Source organism: Megalops cyprinoides, chromosome 5, assembly GCF_013368585.1.
Source record: "Megalops cyprinoides isolate fMegCyp1 chromosome 5, fMegCyp1.pri, whole genome shotgun sequence".
NCBI classification, from domain to species: Eukaryota; Metazoa; Chordata; class Actinopteri; order Elopiformes; family Megalopidae; genus Megalops; species Megalops cyprinoides.
Window position 1 is genome coordinate 9970506 of NC_050587.1, and position 20659 is coordinate 9991164.

The window sequence follows — 20659 nt, forward strand, 5'->3', positions numbered from 1 at the left end:
AAGTATAAAACTGATTTTAGCAATTATTTTTTTCTTCTTAACTGAGGTGGATCCATGGGATATTCTTTCTCATTCATTTCCTTTAGTTCAGTCTGATAGTGCATGCCATCCTATGGAATTTTCTGGCAAATCATTGTACATTGATGCAGCATATTTTTTTTTTTTTTACTTTTGGTTTGAAATGTAAGAATGCAGTACTTTTACCCTCATTTTATGTGAAATTGTATGGAATGAAATCGGACAAAATTACAGTATAACCACAGGAAACCTAAGAAAGAGTCAAGAATATATTTGTCTCAGCAAGCAGTCCTAAGTACAATGCAAAAGAAAGCAATTTACAGAAAAATGACAGAACACAAACAAAAGTACAGAAGAGAAAATTATATGAAGTCACTAAAACAACAACGTTCACCTATGTGCTATACTCCACAGCTAAAAATAGAATCATATGGAAGAGCCAATGGAAAAGGCAGTTTTGCCAGAACAGAATTAGAAATACAAGTATAAAAGAACATTTCAGCTGTATGGTTGAATGCATGTTTTGACAATTATACCAGCATAGTAACATTTAATTAGCTACAGATTTAAAAAATATATAACTGTATAACTAATGATATTACTATTTCTCATGCATGTGAGACAGTATTCCTTGCTTGCTCCTTTCCTCACCTACAAACCAGACTTAATACATGTATTGCATTCACCTCTAACAAATTTTATTGTACGAGTCTATGGGTGCTCTCCCTGAGTATCCAAGTGGATTATTTTGGGGTTATTAATTAGTTATAACTGAGAAAAATTACACAAAAGAAAAAAAATGTTGAAATGTTGTTGCATTTCTACTATGCTTTTAAGTCAACACACATCTCAAGGCTCATGTGCCAATATTATGTCATGGAATATAAAAGACAGTGTAGACTCTAATGTCTCTCATGTTGACTGAATTGAGTTGAATTGATGTGGCAATAATAAGGAAACTATTTCAAAACGATCAGTTTAATTGTGTTAAGCTAAATAGGGATCCTCCTTCTGACAGGGCAAAGCTAGTTCAGAGTCCATTGTCCAATTCACTTTTTATTGCCAGACAGTGCAGTGACAGGAACTACACAGAGATTATTAATCTTCACACCGGGTAAACAGGGGGAACCACCTTGCAAGGCCCTCCGAGACCGCTGTAATTACACACCGTTGCAAAGAGAGCCACACAGAATTCAAACTAACTGCCAGTCTGTGGGGAGCTCCACCGCAATTGGCTGTCAGCAGTGTCAACTGGCGGCAGCCAAGACAGATGGCAGGAAGGAGTCGTCCCCAGTGGGTGGGGCCCGGCGGCAGCCGTGTGGCCCACCTACCATGTCAGAATTCGCCTTTTGTCAGTATTATTTAATTTCACATTTTGAAACAGGGGCCAAAGCACAGGCACATTGATCCAAATCCACTTTAGGCCTAAGCCTGGTACCATATATCTGTCTGTTTATTTATTCATTTACGTATTTACCTGTATTTTATATTGTTCTCTATTTCATCTCGTCCTGGCTCTGTAAGTGCCTGGGGAAACAGACGAACAGTATGGTGAAAATGAAATAAGACAATTGAATATTGACAGAGGTGGGAAGTGTGGGGGATGGGGACTGCACATCCTCTGTGTGGTGCTAGACTGCAGTGCAGAGGCTTCACTTTAATGTGCAGCAAAACACAAATGAGATGCTGTCAGTGAGCAATTCCATTCATCCTGTGCTTCAAAGGAAACCTGTCAGCCTATAGAGAGCTTCAAGGACTTTAAAACAGTAAAGCACCCTGATTCTGGGTAATGATTCAGTGTTTTTAGTGTTAATTTGGTTGAACAGATCACTCATAACTGGCAGGGGTATGCACGAGTGACTATTGTGAAAGAGCTCCATCATCTCATTAGAGAGAGGTGGTTTGGCACAAGGTGATGAGGTGCTTCAATACGTTTGGTATCAAGTCTTGTGGAAATCAAGAAAGCACAAGGTCAATATGGTATTTTTGAGAAGGGAACATTGCCTTCCTCTTGGAAGTTAAGTTGTTAATAAAGCGGGGGGCCTCATTGAGTGGTACAAATATTCAAAGCGATGATAATGTCATTGGTTTGGGAGGTCCACATGATGGTCTGGGAAGGAGGGTCTGGTCTGGTTACTCCATATTACCCGATATTGTTAAAAGCTCATTTGTTATCATATTCAGCGTATATTATGATTCAGTGGTTATTATTTTTAAAATTACTCTACTACTACTAACATTACTACTAATAATAATAATCATATTAATAATAATAATAATAATAATTTAGGATATCTGAAAAAACTGCCATACTGTTTCCAATTTTTTGTATAGTTTGACTGTGAAGATTTAATTTCCATAAATTGCATTTTTAAACAGTACTCTCTCAAGATCACCTGTGATTTCTTCTCATCTCTTTATCCCTACAAATTATGAGGGAAAATATATTTATGCAGCACCAAGGCCAATCATCTGGAAACAAATCTGATACTAATTAGGAAGCTTAAGCACTGTAAATTGCAGACTTAAATGCTGGTTTTCCGCATTCGCTAATAGATTTGACATTAGTGTTGGCTGAAGTAATTTGAAGGCAATCATAAAGATTATTTATTTCCATTTTTAGACTGAGGTGCCTATTTACTAAGCCTTGCATTGCCGCAAACCCACAATTGTGCATATCTTTCATCCAAGGGTATCTTAAATCATTAACTCCAGCTCAGATGAGGAAACCACTACCTGCTATGATTGTATGCAGGACGGTGTGAGGGTGGGAGGCTTCATGCATATGCAACCATCAGATTATTACTTCATGTATATGCAAATGAATTACACAGATGCATAAAAATGGGAGGGATTAATGCAAAGTAATGCTTAGTGAGATGCAATGAGACTTACCACAGGAACATTTTTCATGTGTATATTTCTCTTGAGCTTTTATAAACCAAGTGTAAACCTCTGACATGACTGTCTGAGATCAAACACATTTTGGAAAAAAAATGCGCTTTCAACTTTTGCCTGAATATTTCTCAGCAGTGTTCATTCTTCAACAATGTTTACTTCTTACTGTCTGCTGTTCACCATGTTCATCTACATTGGAGTCACTTCACCACTTCCTTATTCTAGGCTTTTAAAAAAGACAAACACAACCATCTCATTATCAAACCAGTATTTGTTTTAGCCAGCAATTTTGTTCAGCATTCGGGTTGCAATGAATAGTGTGTGTGTGGAGACGTCATGGCTGAATTTTCAAGGATTGCAAGGTGCAAATTTGTTATTACTGAAAGCCTTTTGAAATCCCAGATTAAATCTGTAATCTGAAAGTTGGATAGAGCATTCGAACAATATGCCCCCTAGTCACGGATTTCGTTTACATGAGCAATCTCACAATTCAGGTCAACCTCTGAACACAACATGCAAGCAATTTAGCGCAGAACACCTTTAATACGTTGTAACAAAAAAGCTACAGGTATATTAACTAGAACCTCACCTGAGGTATTCCTTCCTAAATCGCCTTGTTTTGTAATTCAGCCCAGCTCATTTAATTTTTGAAATACATTGAGTGCATCGCTTCTTTACAGTCGATATCAAAACCTTGGTATTACCTAACATGGCCTTACTCCATCCCAGCATCAGACAAATCAATGCCACCTCCTCCTCTGCCTCTGCGCCTCTTGTCACTGCAACACCACCTGTAGCCAGGCTCGGCGCCAGGAGAAAAAACAGAGGGGTGAAGTTGCAATCCACGGGGGTGCACAAAAAGTTATAGATACTATGTAGACATCAGTATATATGGAGACAACTGGGGTGCATTGAGATCCGTCTGGGGGTGCAGTGAACTTCTAAGCACCCCCATAGCACTGGGCCTGCCTGTAAGTGCTCCATCACTCTTTCCCTGTGTGTCTCCTCGGGTCATGCCACCATTGTCAACTCTTTGTCAAGATTTTTGCTGTCCTTTTTGAAGTGTTCTTATCAGTAATTGCTCGCCAGATGTTTCTTTTTCCAGGAGATATATCTCATGGCTGTATTACAGAAGTGTTACGGAAGTATGTTTGTTTTCTCCCCGTTTTCTCCCTGTTTTCTTCTTGCTTTCTTTGTTCGCTCGCCAGCTTGCTTGCTCGCTAGCCGTGTTTGTTGTGAGGTAGAAGACGCAGACGGCCATTTATCACGGGTTGTGTCTAATTGAAGTGTGGACGGGGGGGGGTGTATCATTGGGTAGTTTGCAACTGGACGCATTTGTATGATCGCTCTTTGCAAATTTTGTAAATGTGAAATGATTAACATGTTCAAGCTCAGCCACAAACGAGCCAAGCGATCGTGGCCTGGATAGCAAATGGGGCCCTAAGTGTAACTAACAAGATAATGGAACTGCCAAGAAATAAACAAGTGTTTCGTTCCAAATCAATTCATTATGTTCAGAAAAACCTTTGCTCTTGGACAGAAGATTCATGGGAATTGCAATAAGCCTGAGAGTTGAGAGAGGCCAGGGACATGGAAACAGATTTTCATGTTTTGGTGTGGCTTCATCAAGAGCAAGACCTTCTAAAATTACTGCAATCATGAAGGCGTGAAGATGTTCATCATTGGACTAGTTGACCCGTGGCATGGGATCTCTGATGTTACACAACTCTCTTTATATAAATGGAACTTTTTCAGAGACCACCCCATTGGGGTAGTGACAATACAGGCTTTGGGTTAACCTTTGCTAGTTTTATTTATACATACAACTGTATTTGTTTAGTGTATTTATTACACATAGCTTGATTAATTAGCTGTGTTGTAAAGCCTTAAACTCCAATCTGCTATGCTTAAGTTTTGCCTCCAGACCTACCCTCCCATTCCGTTAAAACATGCAAACTCCTCCCATTTCCCCTCCCCTCTTGTGTAACTTGAGAACGACTCTGCAGACAGACAGAAATGAAAGCGTACATGCCTGCAGGATCTGCGCGTGCTTTTATGCAAATGGAGGGGCTAATTTAACACCATTCAAAACAGATTTCCCTTTTATGTTCTTTGAGGGATAATTAGCGCTAATGGGAGACCAAACAACACTTAAGGCCTCTCGTGCGATTGTCTCCTCGCCACCCCCTCCAAACTCCAGGGGCCCCTTCCTGCAGCAGAGCGAGCTCTCTGGACTGCAATCACGGATGCTGTAATCAGTAATTAAGAGCACTGCCAAGAACAGGTGCTGGTAAATGTTAATCAATTACATGAGCAATTGGTGTGCCGCTAATTGAAAATTTGATATCGATCAATTTGTTTTGAAGGAGAGCGCAGGCCAGGTAGGGGGAAGTGCAGTTGTTCTCCAGCAGGCAGGAGCGCGGTTGGCGTGGGGATGGAAAGAACATTCCCTCACCGAGGCGGAATATAGGGGGTGAGAGCTAATCTATGGAAAAATCTCCTGCTTGACGCACCAGCATCAAAGTGGCCCCTGTTGGCATTCCCTTTGCTTGTACCCCCCCCCCCCCCCCCAAGCCTACCCCCCAGCCCCAACCCCAGTGCGGAAGAAACGCAAAGAACAACGTACGCGGAACGGAGGATAAATCGGAGTTGACTCGACTCATTGGCAGTGGTGTCGAGCGCATTTTAATTGGTTTATTTGCATGTTAACAGGTTTTTTTTTTTTTTGCCCGCAGATGGCACAGGGGCCCGCTGCGCAAGGAGACTGGCACTAACTGGACCCCGTTACTGAGGCGATGTGACAGTCGCAAGAGATTTGATAGGGTCCCCGTATCAGCGAGCGGTGCTAGGCTCCATCAGCGTCAGGCCTTTGATGCGTCTGTACAGAGGTCAATTAAGCCAAATATTTATGTCGGCGACACTTTCAGAAGAATGACAAGGCACCAAAACTAGAGCTGTTGTTTTGACTGCGTGGCATTTTATGAGCTTTTCCCTTTTTTCAGTACTTAGCATCTTTGTGCGAGACACTCTCGCAGGGAGCAACAATGCGTGTGCCATTGTGTGTGTTTTTTTTCTTATGTGTTATACAATATAATAGATATGCTTCATTTCCATTTTTCATAACATGCCCATTTGGATGCATTATTGAATTGACCTAATGGATATGACACTTCGTCTGCTTCACTGAGCAATTACACTCAGCCGGTCGTTAATGTCACAAACAGAAATCTGCTCACAGCGCAAGTGTGCATTTTTAAAGATGAGCAGTTATCTAAGTGATGCATAACTGGAATATAAAAGGTTATGAGCGGACAAGTGTTTTTCATACTGTACCTTAAATATGATTGCCGGGAAGCATGATGACACTGCAATGATTTGCAAGCGCTTTTTAATCCATTGTGTTGAGTCTTGAAAACAATCTTGCAGACAAAGTGATGTCATTTTGAAGCTTGCGGCTCATTCAGAAAGTGCTGGGGAATTACTTCTGCGGCTAGCAGCCTCAGCCTGTCCACGCTCAGCTGAAAACATAACTCTTTGCTGGTCACTCAGATCCGTTGTTAAAACCCGGGGGATAAAGCATAGATCCTTTAATCACAGAAAATACCATCGGCTGTCATTTGTGTGCTTATATGACATTCCGTTTGCGCTAAAATTGCTTTGTCCTTTTTTATGTCAGGTGTTGTTTTTCACTGTATGAGGCTTAAACCATGCTTTTTTTGAAATCCATTTGAACTAGTCCAGATCAGAACAAAAATACAGCATATACCCTGGTAAATCCCATGATTGCGGTAATTAGTTAATTATATTATCACAGTTGTGTAACCCCCATTAGGATTTAGAAAGTGATGTTTTTCATCTTTCTCTGTTCACCACACGCAATTACTGTTTGTCCATTATATGACATAATTGCTGACCAGGCCGGGATTCTGGCCAGCTTTGCAGTGAAATGGATAATTGACCCTCTTTCAGTCCTATCCTTTTTCACCGGCTTTTTGTGTCTCTTCCAAGGGCAGCACACTTTGGTATCATATTTACATTGAAGATGCCTTTTTTTAATAATTAAATATAGAGCAAATTCAAGTAAGTAAGCAGAAGTAAAGAATGTGAGAACCTTTGATGGTTTACCAACTGCATTGTTTAAAATAACATAATTAAAATAATTAAATAATAATTAAACCATTAAAATTTAGAGAACAGTATATTTATTATTAGCATTATTTATTTAATGAACAAGTGCAAAACTTCCTGTTGTATACTGGGGGCCATCTGTTGTCTTACAGGCATCTGAGGCCATGGCTGCCGTTGAGAAAAGTTAATTAACGCTCCATTCTGCCTACACCAAATAAAACACCTTTTAATCAGAGATGGAGAATGGGAGATTAGTGTACTTGTTTCTAGAGACAGTATAAGGGATTTAGGAAGGGGAAAATAACAATATTACATAAATATTATATTAAATAATACATAAAAACAGAGTATAGGAGCTTAAAACATTATTCATATATTTTATGTATATGAAAAATGTATGTAATGATTTTTTATGCTTTCCCCATTTTCCACCCTAACCTTGCCTGGCAACTGTGGACATTAAAGTCTCATCATCTGCAGTACACTCGTACAGGAGCATTGAAGCACAGGGCATTGAATGTATTCCCTCGATTCGTTCACAAGCAACCAGAGGGTATTTATTATGCCACAAATCCCACTACTCACAAGCGCGAGAACCAAAAGAACCATAAGTGTCAGTGTCACTGATGGCATCCGAGGAGCTCGTAAGCACCGCAGAAGCCGCTGTATGGTGCTAACGAGTGATGTGACGTTGAGGTGACCCTGGCCAACATAACTCTCCTCTACCCCTGACAGAGCCAAGCCGGTTACAGTGTGTGAAGTCCCGTTTGTGGTCAGCAAATGACACAGCCCAGACTCAGAGCTTGCAATGTCTTGCGCTGAAGGACTCAGTCTGAGGATGGAGCTAGTGCGTTTACAGAATGAGCTAGAATCCATAAATAGTTGTCCTTTTAAATATACTGACATATGCTGCACAGTGTAAATTTTTGGTATTGTCACAGCCTCTGTGTGATACTCCGGGGATGACAAGACATGGAGAATGATAAGACAGGGCTCGCAAGACTGTGCACTCACTCAGAGGATGAAACAAATAAATCCTGTTTCCCATCACATGTTAACAGAGTGAACATAAACTAAAATAGGAGAGCCAATACGACAGACTAAACAAACTGCAGATGTAGAAAAATCTGTTGTCTTTGGAGTCTTTTTTTAGTTTGACTTCTGTTGTCTCATGATGAATAATTCCATCAACAATTATTGGTGACATTTTCGTAGGTGTCATAAAACACAGATTGTCGTAAGCCAGACGATGGCGATAGAGGGGATTGCTGTTGTTTTATTTTGTTGTTTTTTTTTTTCTTCTTGTGTAGATCTCCTGTCGAATGACATTTCCTGATTTGGTGTTATGTTGGCTACAGGAAAGGGTCACAGAATGTGTGTGCTGAATATGAGCTTCCATGGCTTTACCTGCATACCTCAGGTGTAAAAAGCTACTGGAACTCACAGAAAGGCTCTGTCTGTATGGGTAATGACAGACCGTTGGAGATGAAGCACTGATCAAATAAGATCCCGCTGGTATTATGCTCAGTACTGCAGTACCGCCCTGTGCATGACGATGATGTCATTTCAGACCTATTTTCACCAGCTTTCTTACACCTTTGAAGTGTCCGCTGAGAGACCACACAGATGAGCTGAGAGACAGCCAGTGATGTGCCGTAATTCCTTTTATCTCTATGTAATGCTGTCTTAAGGTGCTGTAGGTTTTCTGGCCCTGTTTCTCTTTTTTTAGTATTCTCCTTGGCAACATTATTTTTGTACAGCTATTGCACAGCCATTAGTAAGCACAGCCATTCTCGTTCAAATAAGCGTTTTCCCTTTCTTGGATGGGAAATGTCACCTCAGAAGCGAATGTTTGTCAACTCTGATGTCAGACACTTCCTCGGGGTTTTCATTTTAAAACGCATAAATCCCTTTTCACATCGAGCTCGATATGAATGATAAAGACATTCAGTTACGATAGTAAAATCAGGAATTGAATCTGTGATGTCTTTTACATTTGAGGGAGATCTGTGGTTGAAATTCCACTGCTGTTCTTAGTTTCTCACGGCTGTGTGTTTCAGAGCATCAAGGTCAGCTGGCAGCCTCCCCCTCCAAACTCACAGAACGGATTCATCACAGGCTACAGAATCCGTCACAGGAAGACGGGCCGGCGAGGGGATCAGGAAACAATCGAACCCAACAACTTCTGGTACCTCTTCACAGGTGCAGCACTCTTTTTTTCACACTTTTTTAATCGCAGCCCCCACGGGAGTGACTTATCTGCAGCCACCAGCTGTAATGCGTGCCCTAGACCTTCCAAGAGCCTTCATATCATTAGAGGCCGTGTTTACTTTCCGTTCTGTTTGCTTTTGATTTCTTCTTTATTCATTTGCACGCTTATTTATTTTGTCTGTTTTGAACGTTTCAAGTCAGTTTGCACCCCTGTGTTTTAATAAGTTACACTACATTGCATCTTCCTCTGACAAATTTTAAATAGGACAGATTGCATTGACACGTGAAAGAACTGTGACCTACATTCAGGGAGAACTGGAACAGCGAGCAGTCAGTTGACCCTAGAAGTATGCTCTTGTCTTATGACAGTTTTAACGTGTAATTTGCAATGATTACAGATGTGTTGTCCTGCATAACATGTGGCATTACCACATTTTATACTTATCCGTTATCTACTTACTATCAACTATCAAGCGCGAACACCCTAAGTCACTAAGGCAAGTATTGCCTCACTTTTTTTGTCAGATGGAAGAAAAGTATTATTTGTTTATTGAATGAGAAGATTTATGGGTTACTCTTACATTACTGTCCATGAGTGAAACTGCAGTGGCAAGTGTTTAGTCATTTTCCCCTTAAAAGTAAATACACCTCTCTGCTGTGACCCTCATATCGTTTCGGCATGGCTGCACATTGTCAGGGGTTGGCTCGCACAGCGGTCCTCTGAAAGTCTCTGCTCTCTCCCCCAGGCCTTGAAAAGGGCAGCCAGTACAGCTTCCAGGTGGCCGCCATGACCGCAAATGGCACCGGCCCGGCCAGCGACTGGTACACCGCCGAGACGCCGGAGAACGACCTTGACGGTGAGCGAATAAAAAAAATGTGGCGTGCTCCCTCTCTCTTTCTCTTCCCGTCCCAGCCTTGTCCCCCCCGCTCCCCCTGGGCTCAGCTGAGCTGCGTGCTCACGGGAGTGGCTTTCTTCCAACATTACAAATGAGCTATTTAAATATTTATACTGTTAAGGCCAGTTAAAGGAATTTACATTGTGATGCGCGGCGTGAGACTTTTATAAGTAAGTGCTCTTCATCCTTTGCTCAGGGTACAATTTGCTGGTGGGCTGAGAGAGACACCATTCCGCTCTCAAAGTGCCCCTGCTGATTCAAATGCTTTCAGTTACAGAGCAATTTTGAGGGCCTTGACTGACAGCCCCGCTCGCCAGCAAAGATATAATCAGAGGCTTCTCTGATGCGCCATGCCTGGAAGAATTTAAAACGCGCTATATCCCGTGAATTTTAGGTGTGCTGTGCTCAGGATTAAGGGAAACAGCTTTTGCCTGGCAATTTCAAAGGCCTTTTTAGGAAACATCACCGGGAAAGCATTAAGCAAAACAGGAGGGGGAATCATGCAAGGAAAAATAAAAATGGTTTCTTTGGGGCTAAATGCACTTCTGACCAACAGATTATCATTCAATAAACCAAAATTGACTTCCTAACCCATTATATTTGAATGCATTTCCCAAGAGGAGTGCATTGCAGAACCTTCTGTCAGCATGTGTGTTTTTTTTTTTTTTTACTGATCTAATGTTCGCTTTGAAAACGTTGGAATTTTGGCATGGTTTCCAGAGACCCAGGTTCCGAATCAGCCCAGTTCTCTGCACGTCCGCCCACTGCCCAACAGCATCATCATGAGCTGGACCCCTCCTCTGAACCCCAACATCTTGGTCAGGGGTTACATCATCGGCTATGGAGTGGGCAGCCCCTATGCGGACACTGTCCGGGTTGACAGCAAGCAGCGGTACTATTCCATTGAAAACTTGGGTAAGTGCTTCCTTATTGCTCAATGAGTTGATCTCAGCCAATACACCAGTCTCAAACAGGCCTTTCATCAATTCAGTCTGCTGGCATAGCACTTTTTATCTAAATATGTGTAACAAAAAAATCCAAAGAGCTCTTATGATTACTGAATGACTGTCAGGTCAATGTCATGTCACCATCATTACTGTGATGAGAAGTATGTGCCTTCCAAATATGTCACAAGAGATGCCCTATGCCATTAACTTTTGTTGAACCTTATAAGTGGAAACAAGCCTTTGATTCATATGAATTCTTAAACCATTTCAAAACAATTTAAATACATTTGAATACTGCAGTGGTGAGCAGGCATAAAAGGGAAGTGTGTTGAAAAGGGCAGGGTGGAGGTTTGTACTTGTGAGAGTGTGCATACATACGTTTGTACATGTGTGTATGTGTGTGTGTGCGCACCTGCACACGCGTGCATGTATACTTGTGTGTGTGAGTGTTTGTGCATATTATTGTCTCTGGGCAACAAAAGGAATATTAAGAAAACGTATGAAAATGTTTTAGCAGCCAGCAGAAGCACTATGAATGCTAGCGCTGTGACGGTCTGATTCATCATGTCATCTCCCTTCCCTTTTGTGAGATCGCTCTGCAATGACACAAATTCCCCCTTTTGCTTGAGATGCTCAGACCCTGCCTTCTGTGATAAATCCCTCTGTCTTCTTAATTGCACAATGTTGAGGGATTACCACCGCGCTAATGAAACATGTCAGGAACAAACTTTATCTCCTCTCGCCTGTGGGGACAGGAGTTTTTCTACTGTGACAAGCGCTCGCTTCTGTCTATTCCGCAGCCTGACTGAGAGTGATATTAACCTTTGTGGGTTCAGAGACATGCAGAATGTTTCACAATAAGTCTGTCTGCGGGGGCAATTAGGAATAAATTGCGCTGATGGAGACTGAGTGAGAATTTATGTCTGCGTGACTCAAAGCAGGTATTCAGAATCAGCAGCTATGCATTAGCAACAGCTAGCATCAGCGTATCGACAGAAGTAATGTTTTGAGTTGTAGTATTCCAGCAGATGCCGTTTATTTAGAATATAATCTTTCTCACAGTTCTAAATAAGAAAATAGATCATCCTGAAAGTATTCAGATAATTTATAATTTATTATGAGATGAAAAACAGGCTAACCACAGAAGGGAAGGACATAACACAATCTCAATGTTACAAAATAAGAATGAGATTAGGGACTGCCATCTTGCGGGTCTGTTGTTGCCACTGCTCCCTGCTTGGGTTGGTTCGGAGAAAATCATTCTCTCTGTAGCTAGCCAGATTGCTTGAACAAACATTTGAGCATCTGTTAGTTTTCATGTTGCCAGTATATTAAAAGGCCTTATCCTCTGTGTTAAATGAATTGGAGAAACTGGGACTCATGTCATCGCTGTGGTAACTATCATCTCAATATCTTGAGTAAGTGCTTTGCTGAAAATGGCTGTCAATCAGTGCTTGAGTTCTTGAGTACAGTGGCATATTTCCCTAGACACCGAGTGTTCAATCAAAAAGACCTGGCTGGCAAATGTCAAATGGATACCATCTCCCAAAGACTAAGGAGGAGTGTGGGACTAGGCGATTCCAATTGCGGTGTTCTCAGGACAGAATGCAGATGTCGCTTTGGCTGCTTTTGTATTCGCTGTACAGCTTTATCTCTGACCCGAGTACAGCCCACAGGGGTTTGTAGAAAGGTCAGACACAAAAGCAGCCGCCAGCACTGTGGGGACGTTTGAATTTACTCCATTAAGAGTAATGACAAAAAATGGTCCTGCCTGATGCTGAAGCTCCTACTCATACCTCTGTTGAAGCCATGGACCAGAAACTGGACCATGCTGTCTACAAACTCCTCTATAGGTGTGGGGAAATATGGCTGCCGCAAAGATATTAAGAGGAGAAAAGGGAAAAAATACATTGTGCAGAGGCTGTGAAAGTAATTGCTTCCTAAGCCGTTAATTGCCATCTGTAAAAAAAAAAGCTTATATCCATTAATTTTATGGCACACAGATAAGGAATTGCAGTAAGAACTTTTACCAGATATCCAGGTCATGTTTCAAATGTATGCCTTACTTATAAATGCCTCGAAGGTATTTTCAGAATGCCCAACATTTAATTTCAGTTGACACTGGTAAATATGCGGAGTGAAAAATGCAGGAAGGATAATGTCCTTCCTGTCAAGCAGAGTACAGATTGGTTTAATTGATAAAATAAAAATGTGTAAACGACAGTAAAAAACAAATCATTGTGTTTGCCTATATCCATGTATTCAAATTACGCTCATTAATGCAGACTTCTAAACAGAATTTAATTATAATTCATTATTTAAGGGATTGTAATAAGAAAACAAGTGAAGTGGAAATTGAATTATAAAAAGCACCAGCAATTTGCATGAGAAAGGAGACAATAACAAATGCACACAGTTTTAATATTCAGCTGATGCTTTGCTCTACAATGCAATAATGAATACATAATGAAACATGTCAATACTTTTATGGCTATTATGACACTTTATGATTTGTGTATGTGTGCTATGTACTATCTACATAGATTGAAGACATTCCTGCTATTGTAATATGTGAAGAACTCAGTGCAAAGTATTTGCTTATTTGATGTTTCTTTATCAAGTGATTAACATTGTTTTATGAGTGCAAATCCATGCGAGTCCAAACACTCCTGTAATGGTAAACTATGCAATTACTTATACTATATACTGTAAATGTCAAAATTGCATTTGTTTTGATGGCTTTTTAGATATTATTCATATTTTATCTATAACCTGTTCTAAATTGTAGGCTGTGTCCTCACATAAAATTAGACATAGTCTTATTGATATGGCCTAAAAATTGAATGTCATCTCATCAATAACAGACCTTAATAGAAACCGTCTGACAACTGTTCAGCTGGGGATTAGATATGAGCACTGTCAAAAGCCTCTGGATGAATCTCTACATTCCAGAATGAATATAGACACACAATTCTGATGCACTTTCCCCATGTGTATTCACCACCGTGAAATGAATTAAGAATATATTCTTATTATTCTTCTTCTTATTATTCTTCTTATTATTTTCACCAGTTCTCAAATGTTTACATACAGTACATGATTGCCTGTAGCAAACATGTACTGTAATAAGTATTATTATAATGTAAGTGTTATTGTAATGTTAAGTGTTAGAGGCATATATCTGGCATAAAACTGGTGATTGGTCTCTATATTATGAACCATAATGTGAGCGCTCAACTGATTATAACCTGTTTGTGTACACACATCCAGTTGTGAGTACAGGTGGAGCAATATTGCAATATGAACTTAGTCTGAGATCACTAGTGATTTCTTTAAAAATAATTTCATTTTACACGTGTAATGATGGCAAGGATGGTAATGATTATTTATAATTATTTAATGTTTTTTTGCTGTGGCAGTCATACTAGCAGATGATGACAAACACATTTAGTTACTGGCTCATAGTACTGCCGATGAATACAGCTGAAATCACCACCAGGTACAGCTGTATGTTTCCGCATATAGGCTGCCTGTTCTTACTTCTTGAAGCACAACATAACTTTGACCCATATATTTCTGCAACCCCAAATTCAGAGAATGGTTGAAATGCAACCGGGAAAAAAATATGAATCCTTACCATGGGATGCTGAACAGAAACACCATCTCGGTCAGCTGTTCAGCAATTAGCTTTGCGCTGCCTGGGACTATATGGGACTGTAGCCTCCGTCCTCGTGTTATATTACTGAGTGGGGTAGAGCACTGAGCCTATCTGAACTTTCAACATGATCACAGGCGGGCACAGATGGACAGCCCGTTATCATTTCTGTCTAAACACTCCCAACAGCGGCTGCCCCGCCTCTAAGACCCAGTACTCCTCCAGTCCAATTATAGCTTGAGCACCTCTAAGTGCACCAAGCGTATTAACGTTCATTCAAAAGCTTCACGGTCTAAGTTTGATTATGGCATGATTATGTTCAACAGCCTAAAGTGAATTAAAACAAAGCAAGCAGTGCCACTCCACTGTCTGCGCATTAAGAGTACAGTCCAACTGAAGTGGGACGAGATTAGAATACATCAGAAAAGTTTCAACCCATGAAACCCATGAAACATTGTCATTTATTCAGTCAGCTTCAGACTTTTTAGAGTTGCCTATGTGTGCGTGTAGGCCATTCCTATTCCATATATATATATATATATATATATATATATATATATATATATATATAGGTATGTTAATGACTCACATAAAAAAATAAGTAAAATAAAACAGAATTCGTTTTTCATACTCCCACAGCTTTGTTCAGGAGATACCACCCTTATCTATGTGCACACATACTTCTGAGGTTATGGCCTGTTATTCTGTGGGAGGGTGAAATGGGAAAGGATTGTAAAAATAGCTACTCACCTCCACCTGGCTGGTTCGATTGAGCAAAACAAAAGAGAGGGCAGTTTAAGAGTGTGTGTATGTGTGTGTGTGTGTGTGTGAGTCTGTGTCTGTGTCTGTGTGTGTGTGTGCCAGAGGAGAGAGCGGAGCAACTTGAAAGAGAATTCCCGTTTCAGCACTCTGCATCAGGGACCATGCACTGAGCTGGGGGGCTCCTCCAAGGTCACGCCGCTCTCCTATTGACTGCGAGATGAGACCGGCTCTCTGCTCACCCACAGGGAATACGCTTCAGCTAGATGAGCCCGCAGTCTGCTCTAATAGAAATACTGATGCATCATGGGACTGGAAGACATCTTGTTTTGTTTTGAGGGATTTTTTTTTCACAATCATTCCTGTTTTTCTTTCGCTTTCCTTTTCCTCACCCGTTGCTTCACGCTCAAAGGTTCGCCTTTTCTCCCAGATTGCATTATTTTGATGAGGGGGTCAATGGATTAGAGAGCTGAAGCTTGCCATAGGCTGTGGTACGTCATATGGTTTAGCACCGCTCTGTATTTCTTTTTCCACACAGAGCCCAGCTCCCACTATGTCATCTCACTGAAGGCCTTCAACAACGCGGGGGAGGGGGTCCCGCTCTACGAAAGTGCCGTGACCAGATCCATAACAGGTACGCCAAGGGCAGAATGTGGGGGTGGGCTTATTATCTCCGTTGAAAAAGTCCTTAAGGGCCACAGTAGCTACTGAATTTTTGACCTATATCGAATAATATGGCCTTCCATTTGGGGTTCAGAGTGTTTCTATCATGTTGTTATCCATTTTGGGAAAATAAAAACTGCTGCTGATTATGAGTTGAAGTCCAACAGAGCTGGAGATGGAGAAACTGGGTGTGCTAAACAGAAGGCTTCAGGTGTCCATGCTGAAATACACACTTGCATTCAAACTGGATGGTGTATTCTATGTAAAGACACCCATTGTGGTGAATGCCCAATTTTAGATTTTGAGACGTTCAGCACCAACTTTTTCTGACAATGGAAACAAGACGAAAACATGCTGGATCATAATGAAATAAGAACGTTTATCTGACGCCTGTACAAAGCGGCTATTGGTTGCCCTTGGGCCACCGAAGAAGCTCACGTCTGGAGCAATGAATAAGACAACATTGAAAGGATCAATAATACAAGAATTGCTAAAAGAATCAATAACAGCATTGTATTCTGTTATTCAACATGGAATTTTAAAAGGACCGCTGCTGTATCCGTCCGTGACTCAAGAAGTTGTCCAGCCAGAAGGAGGACAGGTGCATGCAGCCTCATCTAGCAGAGACGTTGCACCGGCTTTTTAGAGAGATACTGTGATGTGTCAGTTTCCATGTTAGCATGTTAACATGAGGACTCTCATGAGGTTAGCACTGTCCTGTTTACTGGTGTGTAATGTATCCTCAGTTGGAGTTTCCACACTTAAGTATCATCATCACCCCATAACTACTGACTAGTATTAGGCATAATGATGCTGTCTACATCATTGTTAATATGATTCAAAAACAACTTCGTGAGGCTAACTGAGTTGCTGATGCCTTATTTTAGCAGTGTGTTCTTCCCTGCCTTTGCCTGGGTTTTAATAACTAGAGACACAGTATCACCCACTTTTAAAGTGTCCTATACTCCTATGTTGTGTGCCAAAATTTTGTGTGCCAACATTGTCTGCCCTGCTTTGTGCAACATGTCACACAGGTGTTGGATAAATAACATAGCTGAGATTAGTATCACTGAACAAATACTGAATTACTTGTAATCGACCAAATTTGGGTGTCAACCTAATTTCAAACTCACATATAATTATCCCCTCTGAAGTATTTGGGCTCATTGTCACACGTGACTGAACATTTAATGAGTGCTCTTACCAATTATACAACAATGTTAAAAAAAATGTTCCCATTTAATTAGCAACTGATACACGCATATCTCTGCTCCCTGGAAAGAAATTTGGTAGCACAAAACTCCTTGGTATTCCTTTCTTATTTAAATGTCAGTGCAGTTCACAGTAATTCAGTTACATGGCAATTTTTGTGTAGCTTACTCTGTTGAGTTTTAAATTGTTTTTAGCACACCAGCAATGCACTGCAAGACTGCCATAGCCACATACACCTGTCAACAATCTTCACCGCCCCCTCTATTATTGATTGTCAATAATACTATTGAATACTTGAAATACAAACATTCTGAAGAGAGTTCTTGTTTGTTCATATTGTGGCTAATGAATGTTGAAGGCCAAAAGGAAACGGATTCAACCGTTGTGCTACAAATTGATAGAAACATTCAATGCAGTTATAATTAATAGGAGTAGACACACTGCCTGAAAACAGGCAACATTCTTTTCTGTTGTTATGTTTTTTTTTTGTCAGGGGGCATGAACAAATACTGAGAGCACTGTATATCTATATGATATTTGTCATTTAAGATTAATAATTAATGTGGCAGTGCAAGACTGCATCCTGAGTTCTAATCCTCTGCACCATTCACCACCCTAAAGCCATGACAACTCAATACTGCAGCATTCAGCATCAGTCACTGACAAACTGTTTTGCAACCTCAACGCTACACAGACATGCCAGGCCAGGAGCTCCTTCATACATATTGTATGAAACAATTTTATGTTGTGTTTTAATTTTCTCAAACGTCAGTTAAAGCTGCATTTTGTAAGAATTCCTAAATGTATACTATGTATGCAACTATATGTGTAATATTACTATACCTTGCTCTTAAAACCGTTACGTATCAGGAGACCCGAAAATTATATCCATAACATTTTTTTCAAAACAAAATATTTACTGACCTACGTTTCCTATTTTTTTCCCCTGAATTAATGGGAAACACATGTAATATCTTATTCTGCCTCAGGCAAGTAAGGCTGTATCACTGTGAGAAACTGTTGAGATCAGAGAGAGAGAAAAGTCAAGACAGAAGCAGGAGACCCTTGAGACATTCATCAGGGCTTTGTTCTTTACTCCGGGACATCAGAGGTGTTTTGCTTCCAGCCACAAGTGAACTCCTTATGCTGTTGCTGTTTCTGTAGATACTGCACAGTCTGAAATTAATTTAAATATTTATAAAAATAAGACTCTCTTTTTTCATCCTGTGACCACATCATAACCACAGTGATACTGAAATGTGTATTTTTGATTATTATCATTTTTACCTGCAGTTAAACTTGGATTTGGTTGATTTTGGGTAAACAGTACACTTAAAACTTCTTAGTTCAGCACAATTTAGTTTTAGTTTTAAGTTTATTTTAGCGACATGGTCAGATAAAAAAGCCTGTGCTTGTGATAGGTGGGCTGCCCCGAGGTGAAGAGATTAACTGAAATTTGGAAGCAGGAATGATAAGGCCAGGCCATCCCCCAAACCCTCTGATGAACGTGGTCATTTCAGGTCCTTTCTTAGTCTTGGGGGGTGCGACTCTGTGGTCACGCTGGTTCTCATTGCCGCTAGCTGAGTCCCTGTATTCAGGCAACTTATTGCTAGAGCTCCCACTCTGCCTGCATCTCTATCGGCCCTCGGCTGGATCTTACAGTGAAGAGAACGGAGCCAGCAACCAGTGGTCCATGAAGCTGTGCGGGGGAGCAGTGAGCAGCCGATTAAACATCCAATGCATCCTTGGAGGCGCGCTGCGGCCTCCTCCCGCCTCTTCGAACCTCCCCCCCACATAGGGAGCTGTGGTATCCAGCTCCGAGGGCCAAACGAGGAGACAGGGAGAGGGCTGGACTTGGAATGAAAAGCCCGGCCGTTATTCCGCATTAAATCCCCCTCTCAAGTCCAAGCAGGGAGCTCGCAGTTAAGTTAATCAGGCGCTTCTGAAAGACATTCGTCTTTTCGTGCCACACTGGCCGTATTGCTGCGCGTGGGAACAGCCTGTGAACAGGCTCGCCAGTAAACACAGCGTGAGACGTTTGCCAGGCTCTGCTGTTCCATTTTGTCCGCTGCCAGCCTCGTTGAGAAGTGTGGGAAAAATAGATAGCCTTCTCCTCCCATGTTTGTTGTGCTGAGCGGTCAGCCGGTTCAGCCGAGAAAGCATAAAAAAAAAACGCTTTTGCTTTTCTGTTTTGCCTTTGAGCGCTACACACCACAGTTCTTTTTTTATACCGTGGCACAGGTCATTAGGAGAGTTAATGGAAACATCAGAGTTCGATTGGAAATCGAACTGAAATCAACTAAATCTAAACCAAGATCTCTTGGAAAGGTATCTTCACCCCATTTGACAGGGGAACTCTGTACATTTAGAGAATAGCAATAAAAATCTCAGTGAACGGGTTCTCTCACATGTGAGAAAGGACGCCCACATTTAAAGCTGATATGACATATCTTCAGTCAGGCCTTGTATTACAGGCTTTGGCTGTGTTGGTAGCTAAGCAGCTAAGTGGCTACATTTTTGTTTTATGGGTGAACCACAGCACACAGGACACTTGATAGAACATCACCTGTGCAGAAAGGATTATATTTTGCTCTTCACAAAATATGGAAAGAAGTCTGTGCCTGCCCGTTAAATTTGCTTGTATACACTTGATGCACTTGATATAAATTGATATAATGTCCACAAGCTCATCAGCATTGCCCACTACTGTCTCCTCTCTCCTAACCCACATTCGAAACCTGTGGGGAAAGGAGAACACTCCTCGCTGAGTTGTGAACACGTACAAGCTGAGCCCCGAGAAAACCGATGGCGTGAACTCTCTAGAAATGCACTCTGCTCATTTGTGCACTTGCAAGTGGAACCAACAAACAGATCGATAGCTTCTTTTCAGGCGAAGCAGAACCAGCTGCGTCGCTTTGAAATGAGCCCAGTATGAAAACTCCGTTTGTTTTCATCGGTTTCTTACGTTCAGTGCGCAGCTGCTCCAGTGATACAGTTTCCTGTGTATGTCTGTATGTGCCCTCCTGTGTCTCCCTGTTACGTATGAATCTTATATATGCGCTGCATGTAGGAAGCGCTATAAATGACAACTTCACCTCTAGAGTTGGGACTCCTAACATAGACACTGTTCAGTTTAGCGAGAAGTATGTTTTCTTAAAGGGTCTGATCTACTCACATCTCCTGATGTTTGTCCACCTTTCTGTAATTTTATTAGTAGAGAAGCTTATGTGTACAAGTTGTTTTCTACAGCTGTAAAGATCAGCTCAAGTGTG

General features: G+C 41.1%; 1 protein-coding gene across 1 annotated transcript in view; it reads left to right on the forward strand.

Annotated features, from left to right (window-relative positions):
* Nucleotides 1-20659, forward strand: part of dcc (DCC netrin 1 receptor) — a 250072-nt gene that overhangs the window by 191733 nt on the left and 37680 nt on the right. Inside the window, exons 13-16 of the mRNA XM_036529616.1 lie at nt 9105-9246; nt 10002-10112; nt 10872-11066; nt 16051-16146. Of these exons, the coding sequence (XP_036385509.1) occupies nt 9105-9246; nt 10002-10112; nt 10872-11066; nt 16051-16146 (544 nt within the window). The remainder of the gene's footprint in view (nt 1-9104; nt 9247-10001; nt 10113-10871; nt 11067-16050; nt 16147-20659) is intronic.